This window comes from Lynx canadensis, chromosome B3 (genome assembly GCF_007474595.2).
Source record: "Lynx canadensis isolate LIC74 chromosome B3, mLynCan4.pri.v2, whole genome shotgun sequence".
NCBI classification, from domain to species: Eukaryota; Metazoa; Chordata; class Mammalia; order Carnivora; family Felidae; genus Lynx; species Lynx canadensis.
Window position 1 is genome coordinate 121842061 of NC_044308.2, and position 19169 is coordinate 121861229.

The 19169-nt window shown below is 54.2% G+C and overlaps 2 protein-coding genes across 2 annotated transcripts in view; both read right to left on the reverse strand.

The window, feature by feature from the left end:
* Nucleotides 1–404: 404 nt before the first annotated feature.
* On the reverse strand, nt 405–5703 carry NGB (neuroglobin). The gene is made up of 4 exons (XM_030320350.1): nt 5615–5703; nt 4130–4241; nt 2950–3069; nt 405–1561 (listed from the first exon to the last, which is right to left on the reverse strand). The coding sequence occupies exons 1-4, from the start codon at nt 5701–5703 to the stop codon at nt 1427–1429; spliced, it is 456 nt and encodes a 151-aa protein (XP_030176210.1). The 3' UTR covers nt 405–1426.
* A 3546-nt stretch (nt 5704–9249) lies between these two features.
* Nucleotides 9250–19169, reverse strand: part of POMT2 (protein O-mannosyltransferase 2) — a 45866-nt gene continuing 35946 nt past the window's right edge. The window contains exons 14-21 of the mRNA XM_030319662.1: nt 19033–19124; nt 17854–17930; nt 14894–14965; nt 14525–14584; nt 14333–14438; nt 12873–13013; nt 12607–12721; nt 9250–11759 (exon numbers count right to left, since the gene is read on the reverse strand). Coding sequence (XP_030175522.1) covers nt 11654–11759; nt 12607–12721; nt 12873–13013; nt 14333–14438; nt 14525–14584; nt 14894–14965; nt 17854–17930; nt 19033–19124 — 769 coding nt within the window. The 3' untranslated portion in view covers nt 9250–11653. The remainder of the gene's footprint in view (nt 11760–12606; nt 12722–12872; nt 13014–14332; nt 14439–14524; nt 14585–14893; nt 14966–17853; nt 17931–19032; nt 19125–19169) is intronic.

A 19169-nucleotide genomic window follows, 5' to 3' on the forward strand; every position in this document is an offset into this window, starting at 1 on the left:
TAAGATCTCCATCGGGCTGGCAGAGGGATGACAGAGCACTGAGGAACTTGCAGGAGTTTGGGAGGACCAGGTCTAGAAGTGGCGCACAGGTCCACACATTCCGTTGGTCAGAACTAGGTCACATGCCCCACCTGTTTGCAAAGGAGGCTGGGAAATGTAGTCTGGCTGTGTACCTAAGACGAAGAGGAACCGAATTTGGTGCCCTGCCAGCCAGTTTCCATCACAGACTCCTAGGTCCATCTCTGCCATTGGCTTCTTGCCTTCCCCAAGCCTCTCCTTTCTTTTATATCCACTCTCTGGCCTTGGCCCTCCTGACCCCATCCTCCCACCCTGCCCTAGATCCCCCACCTTACAGCTTCATCTGGCCACAAGCTGACACCCAAGAAAAGACCAGTCCCAGCAGGTCAGAGAGGCACACAGAACAGGTTTATTCCTCATGAGTTTATACAACCACAGCACAGAGCAAAAGGTAAAAGTGCAGACAGCTCGGGCAAGGGCAGAGGGCCTCCCCTGCTGCTTTCTCTTCTATCGCAGCCTAAGTACAGACACACACCAGGTATTAAACGTGGGGAGCTGTGCCCGGCAGTGGATGTGGGCAGCATCAGAGAGGCAGCGAGGGGCAGGTGAGACCCAGCCCTGCTGGGGCGGGGCGGTGAGGAACAGCCACCAGAACTCAGGCCTCTTTGGAGTGAAATCCCCCTCCTTCCGTGCCCTTCCCCAGCCCCACCCCGCCCTGGCTGGCTAGCTGGCTTCTACAGAGTGGTACTAAAGGAGCTCCCAGCAGCAGCACTGAAGGAGGGAACTGGAAACAGCAAAAGAAAAACTACTCTGTCACGTGACATCTAAGCAGGCCCCTGGGACCCCGCTGAGCCCATCACAGACCCAGGTCAGCTCTCCCTTCCCCAGCAGTTCTCTTGATCACCTGACCCTACCACCTGTGATTCCACCATGAAGGCTAAAATGGTCCCTCTTGTTTTCTTATGAAAGGCAGACACCCCTGGGAGAGAGAAGAATGGAAAGCACCCCTGCTTGGCCCAGCTCACCTGAGAAGGATGGATGACCAGAGCCCATGCTCTCAAAGATCTCCACCTTCCCAGCCCCGTGCCACCTCTGTGACCCAAACATTGCTCCTCTCTTAGCAGAGGAGGGGATGCTAGAGGGGGAAAAAGGCAGGCAGGGAAAAGCTACTGGGGACACAAGGAAATCCAGAAGCCCCTTCTTGAAGGAAAAGCCACCCCTGTCTGCAGTCAGGGATGAGGAGGACTGAGACCCAGCCCTGCTCCATCACCTCTCCAGGGTGGTCAAGGGGACAAGGGCCTAGGTGCAAGGAGGCCTAAGGGGAGCTGGGCTACGACAGACACAGAGCAACAGACAGACACAGACAGATGGGGGCCTCCAGGTGGGGCTGCTGGCCAGGGGCTGCCTCTTACTCGCCATCCCAGCCTCGACTCATGGCCCGTACCACGGCCCCGTAGAGCTGGCTCCAGGCGGCCCGCATGGCTGGTGTGAACGCAGGGCCCAGGCACTTCTCCAGCATGTAGAGCAGGGACTCACCCACCGTCTGCAGAGGCAAGCGGCACCTTGTCATTCCTGAAGGCAGGAAGGCATCGTCCCATTCCACAGGTGAGAAAACTGAGGCCCAGACCTTTCTTTTCTCCTGCACAGGGTCCATGCTTCCCAAGCAAGATTCTGCCCCAATCCTTGGGTGCCACATCGGGTCCCCTTTTCCCTTAAATGTGAGGCCTTATAGTGAACCAAGCATTTCATTCCACTCAGCCTTGTAACCATCCCATGGTTGCCTGGGACCCCCAGCTCAGACCAAGCAAAGTCACTGCCCCCAGGACTCAGTTTCCTCCTCTGCACGGCAGCACTCATGGTATTAAGATCCCAGACTCTGCAACCAGACAGACCTGAGTTCACTTCCTGATTCCACCATTTATGAGCTGTGTGGCTTCAAGCAAGTTTTACAACCTGAGCCTCAGTTGCTTCATCAGTAAAACAGGGAAAGTAAAAGTTCCTACTTACCAGATTGCTGGCATGATTAAATGAGACCATCTTAGCACAGCATCTGTACACAGTGAGCCTTCAAGAATAATAATGGCTCTTGTTTGTTATTAACCATAACAAAATATCGCTTACTTATTCCACAAATGTTTACAGAATATCCACTAAAGACCAGGCACCGCACCAGTGCTCTAGTTAGAGAGGCCAAGGTGAGCGTGGTCCCTTCCTCGGTGTGCTGGCCATCTGGCAAGGTGACTGGACTATGGGGTAGGCTGTCACGTCCGTGGCCCCCAGTGAACCACACTTCAAGGATTCACGCCCCCTGAGTGGGGTCCCTCCACCTGGAGCCTGAGCTCATCGCGTGCCTGGCTTTGGCCAATGGGCGTTACTAAGGGGGCTGCAAGCGGAGGCAGGAAGTGTCCTGGCACATCGGGGTTCTGCCCTCTTAGAACTCTGCGAGGAAGCTCAGCTAGGCCACCGATAACGAGACACCACAGGATAACGAGACACCACAGGGAAAGAGGCCCCAAAGGATGACAGGCCAATTTGGATGCACCAGCCCCAGCCGTGCTCTCGGCTGAGTGCAGTACATGAGTGGCTCCAGCCCCACCATGCGGAGCAAAAGCACGGCCCCGCCGAACCCAAAAATTGTTTGCTTGGGATGGTTTTATACACAGTGATAGGAAACCGGGCAGACCGGCGAATCCAAAGGCTCCTTAAGTTTCCACGGTTCTAAGAGAAGCCACACCACGGAAGAAGAATTGGAGGCTCAGAGAGGTCAAGGCAGTGCCGGGGGTCACATGGCGGGGGAGACACAGATGCAGGCCCCCAGCCCTAGTCATCTCAGGGTATGGAATGGGGAGAGAGAACAGGTGGGCAGGGAGGACAGGGAGAGTGGTGGCCTCAGGTCAGGAGCTCCAGAGAGAGGGGAGCCCCATTACCCACCGAGAAGGAGCTGAACTTCACACCCACGGCACGGTGCTTCTTGCCCAGACCAGCAAGGTACTCCTCCAGCGAGGACAGGTCCTCTACATTGGTCACCGCAGTGTCAATCACGAACATCACCTGCCAAGGCAGAGGAGCAGTGAATCAGAGAGGTCAGAGCAGTGCCACCTGTTCACAACCACAGTCTAGATGGGGGTTCCAACCAGAAGTAAGAGAGGTCACCAGGACCCTCAGTTTTCCAGGATCAGAAATGTAAGGCAATCAGGGCACCTGGCTGGCTCAGATGGTAGAACGTGCGACTCTTGATCTTGGGGTTGTAAGTTTGAGCCCCATGTTGGGTGTATTGATTACTTAAAAATAAATAATAAAATGTTTTAAAAAGAAAGAAAAGGAAGAAATCAAAGGAGGAAGAAAGAAAGAAGGAAGAGAGGGAGGGAGGGAGGAAGAAAGGAGGGAAGGGAGGGAGGAGGGAAGGGAGGGAGGAAGGGAGGGAAGGAGGAAGGAAGGAAGGGAGGAAGGAAGGGAGGGAAGGAGGAAGGAAGGAAGGAAGGAAGGAAGGAAGGAAGGAAGGAGGGAAGGGAGGAAAGAAGGAAGGAGGGAAGGGAGGGAAGAAGGAAGGAAGGAAGGGAGGAAGGAAGGAAAGAAGGAAGGATGGAAGGAAGGGAGGGAGGGAGGGAGGGAGGGAGGAAGGGAGTGCAAGGCAATCTGAGTTTGCATGCAGGAAGTACTCAACAGTGGCCAAACTACTAATGTTATACTGTGAAGGCAGCTCCTCTCCTCTAAGGGTCTCAAAGCCCTAAACTTGGCAGCTGGATGGTGCTGTCCACCCTGGACAAAGAGAAACTGAGGCACTGTGAGAGTCACAAGCCTCTAAGGGGAACCCCAGCTTGGTTGTCATAGGCAGATGGCCCTAGTGGATCAGTGCCGACACCACCCTCAGGAGCCAGGGACAAGGCTGAGGGCAAGGGTGGGGCTGGGACCAGCTGGCTGAGCACAGGGTGCCCCAGACTCTGCCCGGCTCAGCACAGAAGGCAAGGAGCAGATGCCCCTGGCATGGGGGAGCAGCAGGACGGGAATGAGACCAGGCCAGGGCAGGAGGAACTTTCCCTATCCCAAGTCTCTCATTCTCTCCCAGGAAGGCGTTCTGCAGGATCTCAGAGGCCGCTCTGCCTTGTCTCACCTTCCTGATGTGGTCCAGGAACTCGGGGGAGGACAGGCAGTCCTCTGGGCTGGAGAACTGGCGGCAGTTGTACTGGAAGAGGGGCAGCAGGTCAGGCTCCAGGTCAAACAGCCTGTGGGGGGGAGGCCCAGGTGTCAGTCCCTACAGGCCCCCCCCTGGCTCCGCGAGCCCTAGCTGCCCAGCAGTGGCGGTGGGCGTGGCGGGGGGGGGGTGTGCAGGGATTCAGCCGAAACCTAGAACACACCCACCAACCGAGCACTGACCCCTTTGCCATCTTTGTCAGTGCTCCTTTCCCTCCTCCTCCACCGGCTCTGAGGGGCATCCTCAGTGAGTCTCTAGGCCTCTCACAGGACCCAGCATTGAGAAGCCCCTCCATAAACAGTTCAGAGGGCTGGGACAGGGAAGGGTCCTCAAATAGGAAAGCCCTTCTCTCTGTCTCTGTCTCTCTCTGTCTTTTCTCTGTCTCTGTCTCTCTCTCTTCCACTCTTGGGTCAGAATGTCTGAGTCTCATCATGTCTGGGGGGGCTTGGGCCAGTGATGATAGTCATACTACTGAGAATTTCTTACACCTACTGGTCATTGAATACTTTACATGTAGTTAACTTCTGTATCCCTCACGATCCTAAGCAGTAGGTATAACTGTTATCCCAGGCTTACAGCACAGAGACTCTAAGTAACTTGCCTATGGTCACACAGCTTAGAAGCAGCAGAGCCACAGAGGGCTCCCCTTTTCCCTTTTTGTTGGTGTGTGTGTGGGTTGGGGGAGGTGGTGGTTTGCAAAAGCCCCCTCAGAAGTTCCGGGCTGGCTTTGGGAGCCAAGGCTCCTGAAAAACCATGGTGACAGAGCATTGGCTCTGGTGATGACAGAGGGGTTACCTAGAGACTCTCAAGGTAAGGTTGAAGACTGGCCTCCGTGCCCTTGGGTCTGGGCAACCCCTTCCCCCTCTCCCCAGGGGTGAGACATGGGCGTGTATCGTCCCCTCCCTGGCTGTTCTCTCCTCCCAGCCTGGTCCTTTCCTCCCAAAGGTTTATCCTTCTGTTGGCGGCCTGAAGTGTGCACTCCTAGGGCCTGGCCAGTGCCTGCCCTCTGGGAGCCAGGCACACCCTCCCCTCACGGGCCCTCGGGGCACCCCTCAGACACCACCCAAGGAAGGAACACTCAGGAACAGAGCCAGGGAGAGGGCGCAGCGCGGGGAGCAGAGCCCGCTGGCCAGAGTGTAAGGAGATCCGCAGGGGACGACAGCCGCCCGCCCCCGGGGAGCCCCCCCCCCCCCACCACGGCTGCGCCCACCGCCCGGGGAAGCGCAGGAGCGGCTGCGCCACCCGTCGCCGCGCTCGCTCCTTTGGCGCACTTCTGGAAGCGCCCGGCGCAGCCGAGGCAGAGGGCCAATCTTTCCTCCTCCGGCGCCGGTGCAGCCGCCGGGAGCCCGTTTCTGGCGAGGCACCCCGCCACCCGCACCCCCGGGGCGCTCGGGGAACCCTCACCTGGCGAACAGCACGGTGCCATGCTCCAGCGGGCTGCGGCTCACCGCCCGCCAGCTCTGCCGGATCAGCTCGGGCTCCGGGCGCTCCATGCTGGCCCGGGGACGCGGGTCGCGAGGCTGGGACCCTCGGGGCGCGGGCACCGTCACCGCACGTGCCGCGCCATCTCCGCGGCGACGCGGGCCACTCCGCACCCCCTACGGCCCCCGCGCCTCAGCCGGGCGGGGTGTAGCCGCCGCTCCTTCCCGCCCTAGGTGGAGGCGCCCCGCCGTGCCCGCCGGGCTGGCGCTTCCGGGGACCCCGCTCCGGCCGCTGCGCCCTGCGCGCCCCGAGGCTCCGAGAGCGCCCCGCCCCGCGCCGCCCGGCTGGGGCGCTTTAAAGCAACCGCGGCCCCCGCCCTCCTCCGTCCGTCAAGGCGCTCATCTCTGGGCAACCGGCTGTGGCCAGGGACGACCTGGTGGCCTGGGAAATGCCTGGGCGTCAGAGCTTAACAGAAAACGTCGAGCCTCTCTGGGCCTCAGGTTTTCATCTGGAAACTGGTGATGATTTCACCACTTGCTGGTTAGGGCACCCAGTTGAACTTGATCACCTTAGGAGGCTCTGCATGTGCCATCTCTCCACAAGCTTCCCTCAAGCGCTACCCGGAGGCATTAGACTTTGTCCCCCTTGGCACAGGTTCTCCTTCCTTCCACCTGGAAATCAGACCAGGGGACGCCCAGCACCTGCCTGTGTGACCAGGCCCAGGCTGGAGAGGCTCTCTGCCCTAGCTCTGGGTCTGAGGCATCCGCACTCCCCATCCCTGCACATTGGGGACCACCAGGGCTCTCAGCCTTAGGGACAGGGCCGAGACTGCAGCCATTTCCAGGCAGGGCTGGGTGTTCTTGAGATCATCTTTAGCAATCTGTGAGCTCCAGTTCTAACCCCGGCTCTGCTGGCCAGGGCCAGGTCTGGGGTGCAGCGGGAGTGACCACTGCAATACCTGGACATTGAGGGAGTTAAGTGCCAACATGCTATTCCACTACTTTCAATAGACTCAAAAAATTTAAATGGAAGTACTACTTCATTCTCTAACTTGAAGTTCAGGTAGTGCGATCTCTTGCTTGCCATTCAGAGTGTGAAGCTGACCACTTGCCAGGCCTGAGCCTCTCTCTTTCAAGCACCAAAGTTCCCCCGGTCCCACCCCAGTGTGAGTGGCCCGGGCTTTGCAGGGCAAAACCCTCGTTTATCTTTCATCATTTCCAGTCTCAGAGCCCAGCTCCTCCCAGCCTGACTGCCTACTTCTCTTTCAGTGTCCTCAGCATACGGTAAGGGGGTTGAGTAGTGAGGTCTCTAGGGGCCTTTTGGCCCACCTCCTTTCGTTCCATGGACACAAGGCGGTGCTCAGGGCCAGTGGTCACGAATAGCCTGAGGCTCCATGCCCAGGAGTTTGTGGGGGTGCATCCCACCCCACCTCCCCACACATCTCTGGGGTCTCTGGGCTGAGCAGGAGAGCCAGGCTAGAAGGCCTAGCTTGTGTCCTAAAGAGTCTGAGATCGGGGACTAGATTTCTCATTCAGTATCCCATGACCCTACAGCCAGGTCAGCAGGTCAGGGGGGAGAAGGCCATATTATGTCTCTGGTGAGCTTCACCTTTCAGTGCCCAGATGTTCTGTGCTCTGTGCAGGCCACCTGGCTTATCTAAGGTTTCCCACTCTAGCCAGTCTGCATTTCCTGGCAACAGTCTCTACTTGAGAACTTCTTGCTTCCTTTCTCCTTTGGGAGAAAGTGTCTGGGTCTAATAAGTTAGTTCATGGCAGTTAATGGTTTTAGCTGGTAAGTGGTAGAGTCAGCACTCACTCTGCCTAGAATTCTAGAGCCAGGAGAAGGGTTGCTAAGTGCACTGTAATCCCTGCTTCCCTGGGAGAAAAGGCTGGAGAAACTAGCTGGGCCTCTGCAGGGCCAGCGGGAGAGAGGGGAGAGGAGGTTCCAGGAGACAGAAGGTCTGAGTCCGTATCAGAAGTTCCCAGGATCTCCCCTCCTTGCCTGGCATCTGCCATGACTCAGGCAGGAGGTGCTAACAGAGGAGAGCTGAGTGCTGTCCTAGAGCCAGTGCTGTCACTGAGTGGACTGTCAACAGTAGACAGTGACAGAGCTGGCATTCATGGAGCACTCCTGTCCCAACTCTGTGCAAGGCTCTTTGCGTCATTTACTCCTTGTCTTCACACTGTCTCTGCCAAGAAGGTACCATTTGTTTCAATCTGGTTATACCGTTGAGGAAACAGAAGCCCAGGGGTTCGGTAACTAGCCCAAGATCACATGGCTGTAAGCGGTGGGGCCAGGAGTTGCCCTCAAGTCTGACTCCAGCCTGTTCTCTGGACCTCTGTGCTCCTCTGCCCCTTCACTTTAATGGACCATGACCAAGAGCTCTATCCGTAGTTCAGACCAAACCAAGGTCACTGGGTTTGGGTCAGTGGTTCCTGACTGGTGTACTGGTACTGGTATACTGGAGCTGGCTCTTAGATCGCCTCAGAGAGCCGATGGTGTGCACTGATCTTTCCAGATTCTCATCTAGTGACGTCAGGTTGCTAGCCTGAAATGGGCCATGGTGAGAATATGTACACCATGGAAATTGGCAAGTGCTACCCACCAGGCCTTTTTTCCCCTCCCAGAAAACCACTGGTCTGGGTGCACCAGGAAACACTGGGCCCCGGGTGCACTGTGGATGTGTTAAGCAGAATGCACAAAGGAATGTGCTAAACGTGGACACCTCTGAGCTGAGTCCAGGCCTTCTCCCCGGGGACCCAGGGTTGTCTGTTGTTCTGGGAAGGTGCTTCTATCCCAGGACCAAGCTGGAGAAACAGAAAAAGCCCAACTTGGTGTCCAGTCCTGGCCCTGATATTGACTAATCACAAGAGTTGAGGCAAATAATTTAATCTCTCATGGGTAGAATAGAGACAAAAGCAGCACTGACTTCACTGTGCCTTTATGAGGATGAAGTGTCACTGATGTGTCGGTGCTCAGTAAATTAAGGTGTGCCGGTCAAGTGTGTTTGGTCCCTTCCTAACTTGCCTGGACTCGGCGTCTTCCCTCCCCTGAAGCTCTGCACGTGCCCCTCCCTGCCTCCTCCAGCCCCTCTTGTCTCAGGGGGGAGGGGGAGTCAGGCCGCCTGCACCTCACAGGGCAGTGCCACTCCTCTCCTCTTCCACCCACTGCCCCACACACACCAGCGCTCACCTCCTTGGGACGCTCGCCATCACTCCCGATGACAGAAGACCCCTGCGAGATGGGGCCTCTGGCAAGCACAATGGCAGTTGCTACAGTGCTGGGCTGTGTGGCTGTCTCAGACATGGACACTCTTACTCTCCACTCTCCTTGCCCTACTGTGTGGCAGGTTACCAGAGAAACAGTCCAGCTTCCGACTTATTTTGGGATAAGTTTAAATAAAAGAACAGCCCTCATTACTCAAGTAACCTTGTACGTGGGAGGGCCCCAATGTCCCTCAGGGTGACAGGGCTCACCTGCCCAGCCAGGGCCTCTGCTGAAATTAGAATGGCCTCAGACACCGGGACACGGTGGAACGGTTCTTGCCTCCAAAACATTCTTCTCTTTCTGGGAGCCCGAGGGAAAGTCAGGTTCAATTAAGTACAACAAGAACACCATGGCTTTCAAAACAAGGGCTATTTATTACAAAAGTAAATGGCCTCTGATTATCTGTGGAAACCTTTTTTTAATATAAAATCGTGGCTCAAGAAGCTGGCTGGAGGTTGTGCTCACAAACATCTTCTTCCTCCACCAGCAAGTTTGTGGGGCAGATCACATTTCCGCCGATTCCTGGGCACTGGAGCTCATACTCAGGGCACCACCCCGACAGCCCCTCTCCCCAGCATCTGCCAACAACAGAACCTGAACACTTGCAGCTGCGTCCACCCGCACAGCCTCGTCTCCAGAGAAAGGTCTGTTCATCTGGGCTAAGAGGAAGCAGGGGGAGTGAGCAAGCAATTCTCTCATCCTTGGAACATAGTAGAAGAGACGGAGGAACCCTTCATTCCCAGTGTGGCCAAATGAGGAGGGAGCCACGGGGAGGAAGCTGGCTGAGCTTTCTCATTCCCCACCCTCCCCCAGAGTGGCTGCCCCTCTGGCTCCTTCAGGGTTCCTCCCTTCCAACAAGTTCCTATTAGGAAAGAAGAAGGTGCAAGGGAACAACGGCCACCTCCCAGTTGTCATCAGGCCAGTGCTCTTAGCTGAGAGGCAAGCGCAGATTCTTGCACTCGCCCTGGGTGGGCAGGAGAGCCCACCCAAATGGCTGTCCCCACCCAGCTCAGAAGAAACCAACTCTCTGCCTTTGGGGAGGAGAGACAGCGGTGCGGTGGAAAGCGCAAGCAGAGGTTCTCCATCCCTGTTCTTTCCTTCCAGAAATGCAATTAAGCACAGAGCCCAGACTCAGCACACAGGCAGCACTTCCTGCCAGGGGAAGTCAAAAGGGCTGCAGCCCTGGGAGAGGGAGGTCATCACACCCCAGATCTAATTAACAAACCTGCCTTGCTTTTGACATTGCTGCATTTCCTCTATTAACATTAATGATGGCTGGTCCGAACGGCTAAGGATGGCCAGAAGCTTCCCTCCCCACCGCCCAGTAGGTAGCACAGTCTGTCCCTGGGACCAATTTCCAGTCTCCGTGGCAACCGCCTCCCAGAGATGCTCTAAAGAGCTCTGACCCTGTCAGAATTGGTGGGGGCTACAGAGGAGGGAAGATGAAGTGTGGCAGAGCCTCATCATTAAACCTGGAAGCATCACAGCCCTCCGAGACAAAATACTCTGTCATGTACTGGCGGGAGGGAGGCAGGCTGAGGAGCTGGCCTTGGGCTGGTTCGGTTCTCACCCAAGGGTTTCCTTAATCTCTTCTATTTGGGGAAGAAGTGAAAGGAACAGCTAGCTCTGAGCTTCTTCCTTGGGCTTTAAAGTGGCAGAGAGTAGAAGTTTTGCTGCATTTCTAGGTGCTCTGGGTCCTTGGGGAAAGAGATTAGTGAAACAGTGACACAGAGAAAGGGGAATGAAATGGAAATGGGGTGTCAGCAGGGGAAGACTAGAGAAGTAAAAGGAACACCTCATGAGTGACAGGGACATCAATCCGGACGGGCCACACGGCCTACTGGGACCCCAGCCCGGCACCACAGATCCCTGCCCTGCTGCCCATCACCCTCGGCTGCTAAGAAAGGGGCCCCAAAGGCTCTCCCAGCCATCAGGAGAGTGCATCTGCCCCACTGGCGCAGCCAGGCTGGATGCAGAGGGAAAAGGACAGTAGCAAGAAACACCTCTGGCAAGCAGGCCCTGCGAACACAGAGCAGCCCAGGATAGGGTGCCATTCCTCCCACAAGACATCACGTAATACTCTGAGAGTGAGGAAGCCAGGGCTGGTGAGCTCTCAGCTGCCTTGCTCTGGAGACTTCCTAGCAGCTGCCCCCCGGGAAGCAGCTGGGAGGCCGGCCCTCCAGCCCAGAGGTGCTCTGCTCTGTTTGTTGGGAGGAGAGCGGCGCAGCGTGGACAGTCCCGTCTGCTCTGGCCTTGGTGATATCCCAGAGTGGGGTCGGTGAGCTCAGCCTTCTTGGAGGTCAGAGAATTTATGATGGTCTTACTTTCAAACCAAATCCAGTGTGAAGGAAAATACCAGAAAATACTACTGTAGCCCTGGACTATTTCTTGAGTTTATGACACTCAGCTGTCCACAGTCACAGTCTATATTCCACAGGTATATGGGCACATGTACCCTCACACCCCCACACACATCCCTCCTTATGTTGCACACTTGGGGAAACAGACCAGAGAGGTGGTGTCCTCTATTGCTGGGCCATTCCCAGTGGTGGGACCTCTGCAGAGAGAGCCGCGGCTCTCCCTTGTGTTGGGTTAAGTTCCGGGTGTGCCCCCAGAGCTCGGTCCTGGAAGGCAGCAGAATTCCTTAGGCTCCTCGGGCAGCTTCACCCACAGCTGGGAGGGTCCAAGGGCTGGCTGCACAGCTGGCTATGCCCAGAAAGTTCCTGGACTCAGGCTGAAGTCCTTGCAGTAGCCTCAAAAGTCCCATGATTCAAGCCACCTTAGTCCTGCCATGGGACTTCGGGGATCCTGGGCTAGGGGACCAACCATCCCGTAAGCCAGAGGGTGGAAGAGGTAGAAGCTGTGAGAGAGAATCCAGAGGGGGGCGGGTGGCATCCAGTGCCTTGTCATCGGCAAGCGGCCCTACAGACCCTTGAAATTCAGCCACCCCCCTACCCCCTCACCCCCCCCCCCCACTAGAGTTCATTAGGTCTTCTCCACCTACAAGATCTGCTTGTTCTTGTCACCACAGTCTGTCTGGATTCGCTGTTTGGGCACACTGTTGTCTGAGAGCTTAGCAGATGCTGACTTAATGACAATGAAGGAAAGGGCTCCTCCCAAGAGGCCCCAGGGAGAGACCAGCCCAGGGGTCTGGTCATGGCTGTTTGGCTCAGAGTATATGTTATAATGTGCATGTGCTCTCAGGTCACAGACCCACCATTTGCAGTTCATGCTTTAATGCTGCCTCCCTGGCAGCACTAAAGGCCAGTGACTCTCAATAGGGGATCTGTGAGACTGGCATGAAGGTGGGGAGAGGAGGGGAGGCTTGCCAAACACCCTCCTTCCAGTTATTCTGAGCCACAGCCCACACCACTCTTCCCACCCTCTCCCTCACCCTGCCTCCTCCAGAGCTGTCTGGTAGGGAGCCATGGTCATATAAAACCTGGAACCTACTGGTAAAAGGAAACAATGCAGAGTTAGCCCCTGTTTCTCCTATCTGGCTGCACATTAGGGTCACCTGGGGAGCTCTGAAAAATGGAATCAGAGCCTCTGGGGGTGGGGCTCAGTTACCGGAGTGCTTTAAAAGCAGAGTTTAAAAGCAGAGTGCTTTAGAATCCCAGGGGATTCTAAAATGCATCCAGGGCAGAGGCATCAGACTTGTGGGTGGAGAGTGGGGGACAGCTATGCAAGGAGTGGGGAATACTCACCTGTAGGCAGTTCCCAGGAGCAGGCTCAGGTTTCCCACCACATACAGGCCCCTGGCCAGGGAAGAGGAGGCCAGGCTCCAGGCCCAGAGCCGCAGGAGAGTGTCCCACAGAATACCTAAGGGAAAGAAGAGACCTAGCACCAGTCTGTCAGAGGATGACTTCTGGGATGCAGCACGAAGGAGCCACTCCAGGTCAGGAATCAGGGAGACCCCCCTCAGCACTGTTCCTCTGCCCCTCTCCCCCAGGTCCAGGTAGGCAGTGCTGACCTGTCAACATGCTGGAGAAGAGCATGGCTGGGAAGTAGTGGTGGAAGTAGAGAATCCGGCCCATCAGGAAGAACGGGAAGTAATGGAGAATCCAGCCAAGCAGGAGCTGACCGCCTCCTCGCAGCAGGACCTGGGTCAACCCTGGGCCCCAAGCAGCACAGCCCAGGTTACAGCCAGGGAGAGGGCAGAGACCCGGGGTCCTTGTCCCGCTCTGCCCCTTCCCTGCTGTGTGACTGGACCGGGCTGCCTCTCCTCATCTGGAGAATGCTGAGCAAGCCTAGGCAGCTGGAAGAGAGGAGCAGCTGGCCCTCGAGAGCCTTGCACATTACCCACTCAGGGAGGCTGGCACCCATGCAGGTGCACCAAACACCAGCAGGAGGCAGCCTAGCCTCTAAAGAAACCAAGATGCTCACATCCCACAGGTAGCTGCCCCCATCCCACCTCCGTCTCCCACACCTTTGCTGCCACACAGATCTTTGCAGCGGCCGACAGGAGGGAGGTGAAGTTGGAGATGAGGATGGAGGGGGACAGAGGGGGCCTAGGACTGTGGCTGTTCACAGAGGGAGCAGCACAGGGTAAACACAGCCTGCGGGAACGTTTCAGGGGCTGCAGTCTGTGCCCTAGGGGCTCCTCCCTACCCCACTAGAAGATGGGCCATGGAACAGGGAGGAGGCAGAGGAGAAGAGGTGGGTAGCTCTCTACAGAGTGTAAAGGTTAAAAGCGAAGGCTCTGGAGACACCTGGGTGGCTCAGTCAGTTGAGCATCGAACTCTTGATTTCGGCTCAGGTCATGATCCCAGGGTTGTGGGATCAAGCCCCCATGTGTTGGGCTCCATGCTGAGCATGGGAGCCTGCTTAAGATTCTCTCTCTTCCTCTGCTCCTCTCCTCTGCTCTCGTGCTCGTGCTCGCGCTCTCTCTCTCTCAAAGAAAAAAAGTGAAGGCTCTGAAGTCAGACTGCTTGGGTTTGAATCTCAGCTCTACACTTACCAGTGTATGTTCTGGGACAAGTCTCTTCTCTTTGTGCCTTTGCTTCCCAATCCATAAAATGGGGGTAAGAATGTTCTACTCTACAGGGCTGTTGGGAGGATAGGCATTCGGTGACTGAGCTTTAAAGAAGGGAGAGAGAGAGTTGGGGCGCCTGGGTGGCGCAGTCGGTTAAGCGTCCGACTTCAGCCAGGTCATGATCTCGCGGTCCGTGAGTTCGAGCCCCGCGTCAGGCTCTGGGCTGATGGCTCAGAGCCTGGAGCCTGTTTCCGATTCTGTGTCTCCCTCTCTCTCTGCCCCTCCCCCGTTCATGCTCTGTCTCTCTCTGTCCCAAAAATAAATAAACGTTGAAAAAAAAAATTAAAAAAAAAAAATAAAGAAGGGAGAGAGTGGGGGCTGAAGGCAGAATGGCCCAGCAGAAGTATAGGCCCCAGCCAGCTGGTAGGTCAGGGGAGGGAGAGCCCAAGGGACCCAACCTTCAACCTCCGCAGGCAGGTGTGCCCCTCTCTGCACAGCTACAGCAATGATGCTCCCCAAGAGGAGGTAGAGGGCAATGCTCAACAGATTCAGCCACCAAACCACCTGCATGGAAAGGAGAATGGACAGGTGAGAGGAAAGCCGCAGTCCCCAGGCTGAAGGTCTACACAGGGAGAGGGCTGGGTACTCACCGGGTTGCCAAGCAGATACACACGGAAGTCTGTGTCATTGATCCCTGAGAAGCGCAGGCCCTGTGGGGCAGAGGACACCCTGCTGATCCAGGGCCCAGTGCATCCAGGCCACACGTGCTCCAGTGGGGGGAAGACCAGTTACCTTTCACAGATAGGGAGCCCGGGCAGGAGGCTCAGAAAGTGCCAATTCTACATGAGCTCTCGGGGAAGGTGGGTCAGATTCAGGACAAAAAACAGAGCCCTGTCGGTCAGCCACCTCATGCCACCTCAGGCCTTGCCTAGTTACCCTAGCTCACCCCACCCAACCAAGTCTCAGTGACCTCTTTTTTGGCTCCATTTCCTGGGATAAACTCTAGCCTTGAGCCCTACCTGATAGTTGACAGGCCAGTGCCAGGGTTTGGACGTGAACTCATTGTCCTTGGGTTTGAGACCATTGTTCCCCTGCAGGAAAATGGCAAAAAGAAGCTAGTCAAGGCAGAGATCTAGAGAGCTGACAGAAGTGTGAGCAATGGGCACCTCTGACATATGGCCAAGTGTCCAGAGGAAACCTCCCCCTACCGTCCCCCTCCCTGCAGGGAAGTCAGGTGCTCATTTTCAGTCACTGTTCACCTGCTTACAACTGCCTTACTTCTCCCAACACACAAGCCTCCATTTCCACCAGAGACAGTCCATTCAGACACACCATGCTTGAGAGAAAAGAGAATGAAAGACTTGTTTCCTGTGAGCACAAAACATACACCCATCTTTCAGACCAAGGAGAAGGTGTGAAGAGAGCTAGTGGGGATACAAAATCAAGCCGACTTACTTGTTCCCTCAGGAACCCAATTTCAAACACAGAACCAGAAATCTGATGAGTTCCCAGACTTGGAAAAAGTTACTTTAACCTAGTGTTGCTCAACTTTTTTTTTTTTTCATTATTGCCCCTCCTGGAACTTTTCAGACATTTTTTTCCTAAATGCCTCCAATGACATTTTAATACCACAGCAATACTGTAAATATGTTTATATACTGGATGACTACCTATGCTTCATACATGAAAAAGTTAACGGTTTTCTGCCCTCCAAGAACACATTTTACCCTCTGGGTGATATTACGCATTGAGAATACATACTTTAGCCTGAAGGAACAAGATTCAGCCCCTTTAATCCAGTGGCTAAGACTGTCCTCTACACGGCAAAATCAGGGCTTTTCAAAGGCAAGAAGGAAAGGATCAGGACCCTGGATACTAAGCACAGGTCTGGTGTCAGCCTCATTATCAGAACAAATTGAGAAGGCACTTCCTGAGAACAGTTGTAAGATGCTGTGAGTTAGGCCAGGGTTTCTCCATTGAAGGGCCTCAGAATGAAGAATGAATCTGGACCCCAAAGGAGCTGTGGAGGGAAATGAATTCCTTCAAACCAGTGCAGTTCAGTCCCAGGCTCAAGGACTCCAGCCAGAGCTATAACAAACCAGGGGCATCCTATTTACTACATTAATGTCAGAAATCCAGTTCCTTTACTAAACCAAGAAATGGAAGGAAGGAAAAGTCTGTAACCATTACAGGCATGTACATTTGTACACTGTTCTCTATGCTTAACACCTTGAGTGGGCTCGTTCCAGCTGACCTCACCAGACGAGGCAGCCTTCTCTGCACAGGACTCAGGCCCTCCACTCAGCTGGCAGAAAAGCCCTCTCCCGTGCAGTTTCCATCATCTGGACTATTTTGATCTCTTTCCCCATCTTGATGCTACATTGGTTGAGTAAGAAAGCTCCCTTATGCCCTTTTATTCTTTGGCTCTACCTCTTAGATAATGAAAGAAGAAACGAGACTATTTAGACTTAGTCTTAAAATTCTACCCAGACGAGGACACCTGGGTGGCTCAGTTGGCTGGGAGACTGACTCTTGATTCCGGCTCAGGTCATGATCTCACGATTCATGATATCAAGTCCCATGTCAGGTTCTGCGCTGACAGTGCAGAGCCTGCTTGGGATTCTCTGTCTCCCTCGCTCTCTGCCCCTCCCCCGCTCGTGCGCACGCACACACACATGTGCTCTCTCTCTCAAAATAAGTTAACAAAACTTTAAAAATAAAAAAATTCTACCCAGACCTAGAATGATATTTTGACTGAGAGGCACATATTCAAAGGAGCTATGTCATCAGGCCACAGTGACAGCTACAAGCAGAGAGTCAGAGAAGAAGTGACCCAGAGATCACTTGATGTGAAGTCATCACCTTGCAATGTGCAAAAATGACAAAATCTGAATTTTTTAATTTAATCTGGTGGAAGAAGTCAACTATATTTACTGAGTACCGCCTATAAAATCACTTCCAGGGAAGTCCGCTTGACAACGGCTCAGCAGGGGAAAAATAACAATCACTAGACCTCTCTGCTGCCCTGTGGGTGGAGTGATAATCACAAACCTGACTTGGGATACAGTGACTCTTAAACACCATTCCTGCAGAACACTGGTTTCCATAAGCCAAAGGAAAGGGGTCTCTTCTACACATCCACACCACAGCAAGGTTTCTCTAACACACCGGGAGAAGTTAAGATAATGGGTAGAACTTTCTCAACTTAAAGCTCTCTTCTCTCAATTGTTCTTACGCCTTTGAGCTACGACTGCTGTCAGATACCAATGATGGAGAGTACAAAGAATCTTACAAAACCTGCAAAAGACTCAATCAGGCCCCCTAAATAGATCCCAAGTCTAGGAACTTGAGGGGGCTCATGGTAGGGATTTTATGCTGCAGCTAAACAACATGCTCAGGTTAGCTATTCATCCTAATTCATTCTAACCTCAGGTGATGGAATGAACTATCAGCATCTCATGCTCTTCAGGCAAGAGCACTCTGGCTTTCAGGAGCTCTGCCATTTGAACAGATTTGAGAATCACTTAGAAATGGAAGAGTGTAGCAGTAACCAGCACTGACTCTGCCAGCCTTGCTGTGAAGCCCGGATCCACCTCTTACATTTAGCTGTGTGACCCTAGGCAGCTTTAACCTCTCCGTGCCCCAATTCCCTGATCTATAAACTGGGGACAATAATCTCCATAGGACTGTAATAACCACTGAATAAGTCAGTTCACGTGCAGTGCTTAGAGTGGTGACTGGCACATAAGAGCTACATACGTGTGCACTGGTGTCTGTTATCATCATCATCATCATCACCACTATCATCATTCTGTGATAAGGGAAATGCCCTTGAAAACCACGTAAACTGTAAGTGAAGACCCTTTCAAAGTCCTCCATGAGGGGGCAGTGGATCTATACATGGCTCCTGATCTGTGATGCAAATTTGTGGATGGCAAGAGCTCGTAGAGAAGCCATCGAACGAGAGGGGCCACAGTACCCGGATCATCACCATGTGGGACTCCAGCAAGACCTCAGGAAAACTGGGCTGCAGCACGTCCAGGCTGATGTTCGGCACTAGGCAAAGAAATGACAGAGAAGAAAACCTTGGTCGCACATTCTCCCAGCTGTCCACGGCATCCACACTGTGGCCAGAGTCTGAGTGCAGCCTTCCTGATGCTCTGGCTAACCAGTAGGTAGGAGTGTTGAGGAGACAGAAGAAAGCTTGACCCAATTCTTGATCATCCGCCTTCAGCTTGTGTGAAGCACTCATGAGGCATTTGGAGAAACACAAAGGCAACAGATGATGAGGCCTGTCCCCGGTCTGTCCCTGGTGTGGCCACCGCTCTCGGCACCATCACCCTTCATTATGGTACAGCCTCAAATGCTGCTCTCCCTGCCAAGCAGGTCTGTGAGGACAGGGGCCAAGTCCACCTCATCCACCAGTGTCTTCCTGGGACCCCCAGTCTTCCCGTCATACTCACTAAAGAGTTGTTTAATTGGTGAATTAATTAGCTGGTTGGTTAAATTAGGTAGTAAGAAGAATGTAAAATGGGAAGCATGGAGAAGGGAAATCAAGCAAAAGCTTGAAAGGGGTGGTTGGGGAGGACAGATGATGAATCCAAAGATTCACTGAGCTGAAGATGACACTGATGTAGAAATGTCAAACAGGAGCCTGGGAGTACAGATACGGGGCTCAGATCAAGGGCTGTGGCCATCGCTTTCTGTACAAGTGTTGGCTGGCTGTGGGGAGGGGAGGAGCTCTACATAGGGGCATAAAGGGAAAGCACCAGCCTGCTCTAAGCCTTGAGAGTGGGAAGCACCCCTGGTACAGGGGACAGAACAGCCCAGAAGGAGATGAGAGAGGTGGGCCTGCACTGCAGGCAGTCAAGGCGAAGCATTAAATCCAGAGAGAGGCAAGGAAAATGAAAAGAGGAAATTAGCTCTGGTCCTGAGTGAAGTCACTGGTCACTTTAGGGAGAGTTTAAGGAAGACGGGAAGTTCACATGGATGGGAAGAGAAAGGAGCTACCTTCATACAAAAACTCGTGTGAAGAGATTCAGTTTAAAAAAGGCAAGAAATGGCAATAATGATACAAAGTGACAGCAGAGTCTATAAAGGTTTATTTTTCTAAGATAAGAGTTACTTATAAATGTTTCCAGGAAGTAAGTTCACTCACGTTTGGGGTTGATATGGTCCTCCACATTCCAGATAGAGTTGAGGGTTTCCTTTAGGTATGGGGTGCAAGTAACCTCCAACTGCTCCCAGCCCCTGTGAAAAGCAGTCACAGATGTCTCTCAGAAGATGTGAAACTCA

Coding starts and splice junctions, on each gene's coding strand:
- NGB (XM_030320350.1), bottom strand. CDS start 5,703: ATGGAGCGCCCGGAGCCCGAGCTGATCCGGCAGAGCTGGCGGGCGGTG. Junction 3,070..4,129: donor TCCTGGACCACATCAGGAAG/GTGAGACAAGGC, acceptor CTGCCTTGGCAG/GTGATGTTCGTGATTGACAC. Junction 1,562..2,949: donor TGAAGTTCAGCTCCTTCTCG/GTGGGTAATGGG, acceptor TTGCCTCTGCAG/ACGGTGGGTGAGTCCCTGCT.